This window comes from Balaenoptera borealis (genome assembly GCF_965194805.1).
Source record: "Balaenoptera borealis genome assembly, chromosome: 10".
Taxonomy (NCBI): domain Eukaryota; kingdom Metazoa; phylum Chordata; class Mammalia; order Artiodactyla; family Balaenopteridae; genus Balaenoptera; species Balaenoptera borealis.
In genome coordinates, this window is record NC_138874.1 from 80,293,164 (window position 1) to 80,306,241 (window position 13,078).

Below are 13,078 nucleotides of genomic sequence, written 5' to 3' on the forward strand. Positions count from 1 at the left end.
AGCATGAAGTTTTACAGCTAATGTATATTCACCAAAGTAAAAAAGAATCCCCCCAAATGGCAAGCCTTAATTATACCTAAATAGTAAAATATAATTATACCTAAATAATAAAAGTTTAAAATGATATATTAATATAAGTACTTTTAAGCAATACTGAAATTATTAAACTACCATGAGCTGAAATTTAATAGTCAACTACCTATTCAAAAAAAAAAAAGGCCCTAGGTCCAACACTCAAAACTCTGAGCTTTGGGATCTAATAAGCTGACCTCACTCCATTAAGATGAGGAAATACTCCACCAAGAAGAATGGCGGAGCCAGCTCAGACAGACAGTTCAGCACTAGCTGAGTGTGCCTAATTCACAGATGATGCTGTCAAACATAATAGGAATGAATTTAGAAATAAGGCTTATACTCACCAAACTGGGCTTCTGAATTTTACTAATTAAAAGTAAACTGTGTCAAAACTTGGCTTATATCTTTATAGAGAGTAAACGGGGATACATTTTTTTCAAAACTGATACAGCTTGTGTATTTCAAAGCCTTCCGACTCAGCTTAAAAAATTTTTTGGGGGGCGGGCACTGGATAAACTAACTGAAAAAGACCTGAAAAACAAACAAAAACAACCTAGCTTTAATTTGGAAGAGTAAAGGGGCTGGAGGTGGGGCTGGTCAGAAGCAATATTTACAACACATTTATTTTCCACCATAAAAAAAAAAGTGAAAAAGCGCAGCCAGATCTGAAAAAAATCATCACTTACTTTCACTGTAGCTATAACAAAAGAACTGAGTTCATTTCAAATGGAGGATTAATTCTGGAAAGGCATGTATGTCTCTGTGCACACAGATATTAATAGACATTGTAGATTTTTATTTCCTAGATTTGGAGATAAGGATATCGTATTTCACTCTATTTATTTACACCTATTGTTACAAAATATTCACAGAGGATTTTAGAGTTTATAAATTACATTAATCTGACGCTCAAAATAATCCTTTAGAAGTAGGTAGAGCAGGTATTACATTGTCCCTGGATTATACATGAGGGAACTGAAACTCAAAGAGAAAATAATTTACCAAAGCCATAAATGGAAAAACTTGGATTCAGAATCTTGTGTTGTCTATCATACCTTATAAAAAATCTAGATTTGAACTCCAAGTCAAATATCCACAAGACTTAAAGCAGTAATTTTATATGCCACAAAGGTGAATATATAAAAGTACAGGTTTAACTAAACAAACGTGCACAAAAAAAGTTAACACAGCAGGCCCGAGACAATTATCCTTGGAAAGGCCTGCTTGCAAGGCTAGCCCCTGGCTGGAGTATGGGAGATACTTAGATTTCGGGAGAGTTTCCTCCATTTTCCTGATGAGAACAGCTCACTGTGCCTAAACTGTTTGTGCAAACAATATGGTTTATGGTGGATACCTGTTTTGCTTATGGGAGTCTAGAATTTTGATACATGTTAGGAAGATGCAGTCTATGTGACCAGTCCCAATTAAAACCCTGGGCCCTAAGTCTCTAATGAGCTTCTTTGGTAGATAGCATTTGACACGTGTTCTCACAACCTGTTGCTGAAAGAATTAAGTGCACCCTGTGTGACTTCACTAGAAGACTCTTGGAAGCTGGTGCCTGACTTCCTCCAGACTTCATCCCACGCCCCTCTTTGCTAATTTTGCCTTGTATCCTTTTGTTGTAATAAATTGTATCCAGGAGTATGACTACACTGAATCCTGTGATTCCTCCTAGTAGAAGAGGAGAATCATCAAACCTGGTCATGGTCTTTGGGACTCTTGATACAAAATGCTAGACAAAAAAAATATTAAATAAGATTAAAGATACCTACATGCATGTTAAGAGGGTCTACTAGATGAGCAGCAATACTCATTTCATATTCTGAAAGCTTCACATTTTTCACACCGATTTGCTTCATTAATTTTTCTGCCTAGAAAGAAAAAACAAGCAACCTCCTTTAGTTTGATATTTAGACACTGGCACTCCATAACATGTAACTGTGAAGTCTAAAGAGCAATGAACAGACATACAAGATTTTCCAGAGATATTCTATGCCACTTGTTTCATCCTTCCCCATTCTTAAGTCCTTAAGTAAAAAAAGATTTGAAGGTCTACTCTACAGAAACCAGGGCAATTTAAACCAGCTTTTGGGAAATGAGAAAATAGGGTACATGACTGAAGAGATATATACACGGCCTCTCATTGCTCCAATGAGATTCTAAGGTCCAACTTGATTTCTCTTTCCTAGCAGGATTATCATGACAGGTGAAAATGAAGCCTCAAGATGAAAGATTGAGGAGTTAAGGCTATCAAGAAATGGACAATTGGAGTTTCTTTCCTCCAACTGACAGAGTATCTGAAAACAGGTGCCCAACTTTCCTCAAATTACCCATATATCTACAACAGGTGTTCAACCGAACTAATTTCAAATTGTTCTGAGATACTATCCTTTTTAAAGTCAATTCTTGGGGCTAGGCAACCAGAGATAATAAAAATAATTTTCAATTAGAAGTATACTTGCATATATTTTTAGAGCTGGGCAAAACTAGCCTTAAAGCTGTAAGCTCTAGCAAAGCAACACAGCTGTCAACTAAAATAAAAATAATGTTAACAGTAAAACATTTACTGAGTGTGCCAAATATTATGCCAAAATATTGTAGATGGATTAACTCATTGAATCCTCAGAGAGATCCTATGAGGTAGGTACAATTTCTCCCCAACACAGAAAAAGAAACTGAAGCGTAGCTCAGACTAAGTTATTTGTCTTAGGTTAAAAGTTAGCAAATGGAAGAGGCAACGTATGAATCCACGCAGTCCCAACTCTAGAGCCTATACTCTAACCATCATATATATTACCTTGGTTTCCTCAGTTACATGACTGGAGTTTGTGGCAACTAAAGAGTCTTTAAAAATCTAGACATAATATATTCAAATTTCAATTAAGTGAACAGTTTTAGAAATGAAGGTGCTCTGGTAAATCATATTTACCTAAATTTTTGTTGTTACATTTTCCTAGAATACTTTTGATTATATATAATCTTGCTATTTGTCAGGGTATTGCTACTCTTAAAAAAAATCACATCATACAGCATTATAGTTATAGACTGGTTAGAGGATCAGGATGGGTGTTGATCATATCCTAGTAATATAGCATTTTTTTTTAAAAAAGTGCTATGAACCACATCATTTTTCCTATTTAGCCACCCCTCTGAATCAATGGATAAAGCAGCCTTTTCCAGATTCTTTTATCTCTTTCTTACAAATATCTTCTCTTTCACTGACTTTAAATGTGTCAGCTATGAACAGTATCCTGTTTTCTGTACCTATAACAGCATTAATTTCTCTTCTTTTCCTTTGTTCTTCTATAAATGTGAAGCCATCCCACATGTGTTCTTTCTAGGCCATGCTCTAATACAGTGGTTCTCAACCAGGGGTGACTTTGGCGCCCTAGGGGACATTTGGCAATGCCTGAAAATACTTTTGGTTGTCACAACTTGGGTGGGTGGGGCAGTGCTACTGGTATCTAGTCAGCAGAGACAGGGATGCCGCTAAACAATCAAGAAGGCAAAGGATATCCTGCTTCCCCACCTCCATTATCTGGTCCAAAATGTCAGTATTTGAGAAACCATGCTTTTCTCTCTATCAGCTACTTGCCTTTAAAATTTTACTCTAGGCCACAATTGCCTCTTGCTACCTTTATTTATATTTGGAATTTCCTAAATAAAAATTATCAACTATGTTGTTTACTTTATAGAGACAGAAAACGCTATAGTTGAGTTTACCTAGAATCTTTTCTCCACAACAGCAGTTCCATTTAACAATGTCTTCAGGTTGCATTAATAACATTGATAGGAAAGAGAAAAAAAAATTAACGTTTATTGAGCACCTACCACCTTCCTGGCACTGTGCTGGATACGGTTTACAATCAACCCTTGAAACCATCCTGAGAAGTAGCTATTATTATTCTCATTTTTCAGATGAAGAACTCAAGGGTCAGAGAAATGTAAAGAACTGGCAAGATTACACAGCTATGAATTAGCATTACCAGAGCTCAAACTCTGATCTAATTTCAAAGCTCATGTTCTGTTAAAACACTAACATTTCTCATTTGGGAGAGCAGAACATGCTTAACACACAAGTAAATGAAAAGAAAGCACCCCAAAACACATCATACCAGTACCAAACTGTGTTCCAGGAACAAGTTATCCAATTGTCTAGCTTTGACACATTTAACTGAGCCCTTATTTCTAAAATGTTTTACCTAGAAAAACAAAATTATGATTGGACTACTTGAAAAATGGCTTATGCTCATGCAATGCTTTACTGTTTACAGCTTAATGACAATTATACTTTCTAGTCACCCACATTTGCTTGGTTTTTAAAGTGGGTCTCTCCCACTCTGTGGAGGGAAAATGGTGAACTGTGGGTGAGGAGTCAGAGGTAGAAGGGAAACTTACTTTTTACTTTATACCTATCTTTTAAACTGTTTCATAGTATTTTTTATCCTTTCACTCTATTTCACTTTTTCTCCATGTAAAGTATTATTTAAAAAGTAAAGAAGTGGGGTAGGAAATAGTGAACTAATATTTCTGCCTAGAATGAGGAAGGAGGAAATGGAGTAAAGGAGCAGCAGAATAGAAACACTCATTTCATAAAGGTTCTAAAAGAATCATAAAATTGGTTGTTCTTCTGGAAGAATAATTTTAGAAAGTTAGAGATAGCACAAGAAGAGTGAAAAAACAAAGATGAACTAATTCAACTTATTTCAAAAAACTTTTACTGAGGTCATAGCTGAAGTACTCCAATTTTAAGTGTAGACAGAGAAAATTGATATAAAGCTTTAAAAAATACATTTAAGTAGGAAATAGCAAAGAATTTGAAGAATTATCTTTATACATTAGGTATAAGCCTTTACCACAAACTTACATTAAAATTCTAACAAACACCCTTTTCTAGACATGCGGAGACAATTATCTTCTTTTAGCGTTAGTGCACTTACATCTTCTGACTTTATAAGACGACTTTCTACTATAATACTCTTCTGCTATGTTACTGTATAAAACACTATAATGCACTGAGTTTTATCTCGAGTTTCCCTCTTGTTGCTTTTCTTTCCTCATCACTTCTATCTATCCCCTTGGCCACTCAGGCAACACTAACTGCTTATTCCTTACTGATTTCCCATCTGAATTTCCTTATTTACTTCAGCTCAGTCTTCTATGATTCAGCTCCAGTAAACCATGGTTTTAGGGCCACTTGATTGGTAATGCAGTTCACAATGGCTTCCTGGTGTCAACAAATGTTAGCTCTTCCAAATGGTAACTGGCATTCTATGATGGCTGCTCTTAAAAACACCTGGCAGCTGAGAATTCCAGTTTTAAGATTTTCAGTGTATCAGCCCTTCACAAACTATTTCATCTATTACTTATATCAAAATAACTGAAATGAAGTTTTGAACCTTACAATATTAATGATAGGACTAAAAATATGGAGACATTAAGTTAATGACTAAGGTCACAATATATGGCCTTCATGTGTATGAATTCTCAGTAGTGAATCTTTCCAGGCCTTTGACAACTAAACTACAATCTCAGGAATATTATATAGTCTAATTATTATGCTAAACAAAATACTGTATATACAAATGCCCAGGAGAGGTCAAGCATTAAGTTATTCATCCTGTACTTGAAAGCTCTTTAATAGTACACCTAGAGATTCCTGTTTTCTAACATCTCAATTAACCCAACCCATCCTTTTATTACAGACATACCTATCAAAACTCTTGTGCTACATCTCAATATGATCCAACAGCGGCACGTGCCCAGAAAACCCTTGTCCCTCTTTAACACTCTGCTGAAACCATCTCCTCTCACATTACCAATTAAATATCCCACATTTCGTAAGGCTGGAAGTTTTCCTGGCTTTAGGCTAGAAATTATTTACAAATATCCTGTTTAATCCAAACGTAAGACTACTTCTAGGTTACTCTTCCTGATTTGAATGCACCTATGTCATCCTTCACTTTTCATCTCAAAACTGCACTGCCTTTAAGCTCACATCAGGCCCACGGATTATCTGGTAATCTCAAAACGTTATCTAAGCTTTTATAGTCAGTGTTCTTCCTCTGTGACCACAGGAGTCATACCTTCCTCCTCTCCCACATTCACACCTGATCTTTGCCCTCAATACGCACTCTAATTCCTTAATTCCTTTCTATACGCCAACTAAATTATCCCCCATCTGACTTCCTAAATGGCCTGTACCCCAGGTACAGGTATGTACCCCATAATATCTTTTTTATACACTGCTGAATTCAGCTTGTAAATATTTTGTTTAAGATTTTTACATTCATTTTAAGTTTTGGAATTGTTGTTATGCTACCCTCATAGAAAGGTTTGGTGAGTGTTTCTCATTTTCTACACTCTGGAAGAGTCTGTATAAAATTGTTATTATTGGGCTTCCCTGGTGGCACAGTGGTTGAGAATCTGCCTGCCAATGCAGGGGACACGGGTTCGAGCCCTGGTCTGGGAAGATCCCACATGCCGCGGAGCAACTAGGCCCGTGAGCCACAATTACTGAGCCTGCGCGTCTGGAGCCTGTGCTCCGCAACAAAAGAGGCCACGATAGTGAGAGGCCCGCGCACCGCGATGAAGAGTGGCCCCCGCTTGCCACAACTAGAGAAAGCCCTCACACAGAAACGAAGACCCAACACAGCCATAAATAAATAAATACATACATACATACATACATAATTTTTAAAAAAGAATAATCTTTAAAAAAAAAATTGTTATTATTAATTTGTTTCTTAAATGTTGCTAGAATTTGCCAGTAGAATTCTATGAGCCTGTAGTTTTCTTTATGGAAATATTTTTCCAATATTAATTTATTTCATAGTTATGGAATTAACTATTCGTGTATTCTAATTCTTAAGTCAGCTATGGTAATTCATAATTTTCTAAGAGTTTGTCCGTGTCATTTAGGTTTTCAAATTTATTGACATACTTATTAATTGTCCTTATTTTTAATGTCTGCAGCATCTGCTATTGCATGTCTTTTATCATTCCTAGTAATACTTATTGGTGGCTTCATTTTTTTCTTGACTGGTTTTACAGAAGCGTCAATTTTATCAGTCTTTTCAAATAACCATCTTTTGGTTTTACTGATTTTCTCTATTATATATTCATTTTCTATATTTCTATTCATTCTCTCATATATTCTATTTTCTACTAATTCATCTTTATTATTTCCATTCTTTCACTATCTATGGGTTTTTATTTTAAAAATATTTTCTCCAGCCTAAGTTGGATACTTTATCAATTTTCTACCTTCTTTTTTAATAAAAATACGTCAGACTACAAGTTTCTCTCCTTTAGAGACCTCACCACTCTCAATAGTCAGCAGCATCTATCATAGTGACAATTACATAAGCTCTCAACAAATACTTGAATGTATAAATCCTAATGGTGGAAGGAGGAAAGTGGAGGAGTAGTTTGGGAAAAAAACCCACAAGTGATACACAGCTACACAGGAATAGCCCTGGGGCCTACGCCATCTCACTGAGACTCACTGCTCTAATGAGTCCAACTACTTATGAGCATCTGATAAGGAATCTCCAAAGACTGACCTTTTTCCTGAGATTTAGACCTACAATTTCAACATTTGGATGAACATTTTTCTGGATTCCTACCACCAACACAAACTCAATACGCCCAAATCAAATGTCATTTTCCCATATAATTGCCCCATTTACAGATTCTAAAACTATAAAAGATACTATGAATCTCTGAGGAGTCCAGACAAATCTCAGATTCATCTGTAAGATGTCCTTTTTCTTTTCTCTGTCATCACAAAGTCCTTCCAGCATTCATCTATTTCACCCATTCCACTCCTTTTGTCACTCCCTTATTCTAGGTCTCTGCTAGGATTACTGCGGTCTATAACCAACCGATCTTTCTCCTAGTCTCCCTGATTCCAATTCCTGTTACATGCTACAGTAAGGTATCCTTAAAACACTGCTGTGCATATCACCCACCTACTCAAAAATCTTTAATGGGATATACAATGGAGAAAAGATAGTCTCTTCAGCAAGTGGTGTTGGGAAAGCTGGACAGCTGCATGTAAATCAATGAAGTTAAAATACTCCCCCACACCATACAAAAAATAAACTCAGAATGGCTTGAAAACTTAAATATAAGACATGACACCATAAAATTCCTAAAAGAGAACATAAGCAAAACACTCTCTGACATAAATCGTAGCAATGTTTTCTAAGGTCAGTCTCCCAAGGCAACAGAAAAGCAAAAATAAACAAATGGGACCTAATCGAACTTATAAGCTTTTGCACACCAAAGGAAACCATAAACAAAATGAAAAGACAACCTACAGACCGGGAGAAAATATTTGCAAATGATGCTACCGACGAGGGCTTAATTTCCAAAATATACAAACAGCTCATACAACTCAAAAACAAAAAAACAAACAACCCAATCAAAGAATGGACAGAAGACCTAAATAGACATTTCTCTAAAGACATACAGATGGTCAAAAAGCACATGAAAAGATACTTAACATCACTAATTATTTGAGAAATGCAAATCAAAATTACGATGAGGTATCATCTCACCAGTCAGAATGGCCATCATCAAAAAAGTCTACAAATAATAGATTTTTTTTTTTTGATGTGGACCAATTTTAAAGTCTTTATTGAATTTGTTACAACATTGCTTCTGTTTTATGTTTTGGTTTTTTGGCTGCGAGGCACGTGGGATCATAGCTACCCGACCAGGGATTGAACCCGCACCCCCTGTATTGGAAGGCGAAGTCTTAACCACTGGACTGCCAAGGAAGTCCCCCAAAAAGTCTACAAATAATGAATGCTGGAGGGGGTATGGAGAAAAGGGAACCCTCCTACACTGTTGGTGGGAATGTAAATTGGTGCAGCCACTATGGAGAACAGTATGGAGATTCTTTAAAACACTAAAAATAGAGTTACCATAGGATCCAGCAATTCCATTCCTGGGCATATATCCGGAGAAAACTATAATTCAAAGAGATACATGCACCTCAATGTTCACAGCAGCACTATGTACAATAGCCAAGACATGGAAGCAACCTAAATGTCCGTGGACAGATGAATGGATAAAGAAAATGTGGTATATATTTACAATGTAATACTACTCAGTCATAAAAAAGAATGCAGTAATGCCATTTGCAGCAACATGGATGGACCAAGAGATTATGGTACTAAGTGAAATAAGTCAGACAGAGGAAAACAAATATCATATGATATCACTTATATGTAGAATCTAAAATATGATACAAATGAACTTATTTACAAAACAGAAACATTTCAAATGTCACACAAAGCAAAATGTATACCATTACTGAGGACAAAATTTTTTGTTTAGTCTGCTGAAAAATTTTACCTAGATTCCTTCATTTATAAGCTGACAAAAATATTCTAATTTGGAAATTCATAACAAAATGCTGTAATATTTTTATTCTTCATAATTCTTCTAAGTTGCTTATACAGTCAAAAAGGATTTGAGAAACAAATACTTTTTTTAGGAATAATGAAATTAAATATTACATAAAAACACATTTCCACATGGGTCTTATGGAACTTCTTATTGATTTCTAATTCCACTATATCCTTAGTTTTATGGGAAAATATTTAGCTACAAGAAAAATGATCCTCAAACATTTTAATCATACCTGTTTCTGAGCTTCTACTTTCTGCTTTCTGGTTGGATCAATCGCATCTACCATCCATTTGATTGTAAAGTATGTTACTGCACCAAATATTGTCAAACGGAAAATTAAGCCAACAACTTCATTCCGACTCAAGGGACGAGAAAAGGCTTCAGCATGTACCATCTTGATTGTTAACCTTGAAAAACAAACAGAAATGCCACTAGGTAGTAACTAGATTCATTAAAATCGGGAGACTGATAGGTAGCGTAAACTAAGCAAGAAAAACTTCTAGCCAAATTCAACATTACCTACCTTAAAAGAGTGTTTTATTTAAAGAGAAATGGATTTTTAAATGTTAAGTAAATAAACACATTTTAATCTCCTCTTGGAAACTGAGGTTTATTTATTAGAATTTTTAATAAACTTTTCTAAAAACTCATATAATTTAAGTAGAGAACAATTCTATTTGAAAAATGCAGTAAACATCTTAAAGCATTTACTGTTTTAATCAGCTTTTAAATAATTATGTCAGGGAACCTAGAAAAATAATGACTATAACACTTATCCAACTGAAAAAAGGCAGCCCAACAATGAAATACCTTACTAATGTGATGGTATACCAGGTAATTTTTGAGTGAAATTCAAACTGTGAACAGACTCACTTTTCTCTCATACTTACTTTTAAAGGCTTCCAAGGCCTGCTGAAATGTATACATGCTATTTTCTCAACTAACAAGTGACATGAAATTTTTGGAGCCATCTTATTCTTTCCAACAACCTAGCTAAATAGGAAACAACAGAATCTTCAAACTGACCCACAACTATACAGCTCTCACTCAAGATAGAAAGGAAAAAAGGACGCAACATGTCTACTTTTACACATATGCCTAAGCAGTTACATCAACCACAGCTTGGCTTACAGTAGGCATGCACACCTGTATCAAAGGCAATGACCACCCAGTAGAATAAGCCTTTTATGGATGATGTGACTATCACATTTTGAGAGGTAGAATCTCAGCCTCAAATAATGCCATTATACTCTCGCAGCATAGGAGTGTGCTGAGTGCTATGTGACTCGGGGGAAAAAAAAGTATATTTTGCATTCATGTGAAAAGGAATAAAATTTGTACAGATGGCTCAGAAACAGGTGAAAATTAGGTACTTCATAGACTAATATCTATGGTCGTTCCAGCTCTAAAATTATTGTTTCTATTCTCACTAGTACTATTCAGTTAAAGATTCTCTTCAATCATTCCAACAGAATTGCTGCCAGAATTTTGGATGATTTCCAAAAGAAAAGTCAAGGATTCCAACCTTCTGCATTACTGGGAGACATTCACTTCACAATAATACATTATTTAATTTAAACTAACAACTAAATAACTGAAAGCCTTCATTTTGGATAAAGAAATTTTGGCCTTGGGATGTTAAATAATTCAATTCATACAATAAAACACTTATTGATCACGTATATAGAAAGCCTACTATATACTGGGTATACAATAATGGCTAAGACACAATTACTTTACTCAAGGAATGCTTAGTACAGTTATTATCTTATTAAAAATGAAGCTAGAACAACCAACCACCCCACCAACAAAAAAATGAAGCTAGAAAGAAGCCACTTGGTTAAAATCTTTCATGTAACAAATCAAATTGTGCTTTCTTCCATCAGCATGGATTCCTAAAGATGGGTTAACAATACTCTCCTTCTTATAGGAAATGAAAAATTGTCTTCCCTAGCCTTTATTCCAACACAGTAAATTTGAAAATGCAGTTGTTATATGTGGTATCATTATGCGGGAGTAATACTCACAGATGCGAAGAAACCAACAGGCAAAATAAAGATTTACTAACTTAAACTAGTGATATTCGAATAAAATGTTTTCATTTATTTAAAGTTTGAGGGAGTAGCGATAAAGCTGCCACCTACTGGATGTTCACTGAACTACATGAGCTAGGACTGCTATCAGTACCTCCCAGTCATCAACAGAACAGTTTTTAATAAAATCTATTTTAAAAATCAAGACACAAAACCTCTGTTAACGATATACTTTACTATAATTAAATTATTAACCGCAATACAGTACTCTGGACCTATAGCCACTTCTAAAACAGTCATCCTTCTTTTAAAATGACTTCAAAATCCTGAAATGAAACTGAAACTTCTCCTTGTAGGTTGTAACTGTATACACTTTATTATACACTCATTTATCATTCATATGACATAGATATGCCTGCAATGTAAGGCCGTTACGGTAACAATACCATTACAGCAGAATATATAATAAAAGTTGCACATGCATACAACAGTAGGGACTGTATTTCAAGTCTGTATAAACATCAGGATCAACAAATACACAAATATACACATAAACATAGATGGTGCCATGTACAAGAAATATGGCAAAACCCTGTAATTCAGAGTTATCTGTTAGGCAAATATGATACCAGATACTTTCATCTTAAAGAGTTCTCCATTTCAGGGTAGAAAAATTAAAAATTGTACCACCTCGTCAATGAGCAGTTTACTGACAGGTTAAGGACCAAGAGTAGAGTATTCATACCATAGCATTTCTCTAATTCACCGCAGTGTTTTACAAAGTTTTTCTCAACCCCAGAAGTCCCAGTTTCGCAGACATCAAGGCCCTATGAACACAGCCTATGACAATGAAAGCCTGCCAACCTTCACATAAAGGACAGGTTATTATTAACACCACCATCCTCTATGAAGGCGTGCCTAGGCTTGAAGAACCTCCTTCACTTTTGCACTAGGTGGTAGCAGTGCCTGTGCGACAATCAGACCCGCTTCATTCTGGCCGCCTTTGCCTAGGACCCCGGTTCTGAGGTCGCCCGGAACGACCTCAAGCCCCCGCAGCGACCCGGCTGCCTACAGAGATTCCCTGGAAATGGCCTAACTCTTGGGGGCAGCGCTAACGGAGACCTAAGGGCCTACGCCGGGCCGAAAGCCAAGGCGGAGCCCGGGACGCCCTTGGAGATTAATCCGCTGGATACGAAGGGCTGCGAGAAGCTGAGGGGCGGCAATGAGGTGGGGCATGGAAGGGCGGCGGGGTGACCTTTCCCACTCAGCTCCCCGGACCCGAGCCAGTCCCTAAAGGACCTCAGCGGGACCCTTCGCCCGTCCCACGACGCCCCGCGGAAACCCGCTACTCACCCCCCGGGCAGAACAGCGGCCGCAAGAGGCCCTAGGAGCCTCATACAGGAAGGAAACGCCGCCTGGGAAAGAACTCTTCCGGGGGGAGTTGCGGCCCGCCCCCTCGCACGGAGCATGCGCCACCGCGGCTGAGGCCTGGAGGGGCGCGTTTCCGGGTTTTGGAAGTGGTGTGGTGGTATTCGGCGTTAGTGAGG

General features: G+C 36.7%; 1 protein-coding gene across 3 annotated transcripts in view; it reads right to left on the bottom strand.

The window, feature by feature from the left end:
• The window catches only part of ATAD1 (ATPase family AAA domain containing 1), a 55,823-nt gene extending 42,819 nt beyond the window's left edge, over window positions 1–13,004 (bottom strand). For 2 of the 3 annotated variants that reach the window (XM_082339586.1, XM_082339585.1), the window contains exons 1-3: window positions 12,885–13,004; window positions 9,731–9,905; window positions 1,848–1,946 (exon numbers count right to left, since the gene is read on the bottom strand). In XM_082339586.1, coding sequence (XP_082195712.1) covers window positions 1,848–1,946; window positions 9,731–9,905; window positions 12,885–13,000 — 390 coding nt within the window. In that variant the 5' untranslated portion in view covers window positions 13,001–13,004. Of the gene's footprint in view, window positions 1–1,847; window positions 1,947–9,730; window positions 9,906–12,276; window positions 12,439–12,884 lie in introns of those variants that run through there. The other variant, XM_082339587.1, reaches the window with a different exon arrangement.
• Between the last annotated feature and the right edge of the window lie 74 nt (window positions 13,005–13,078).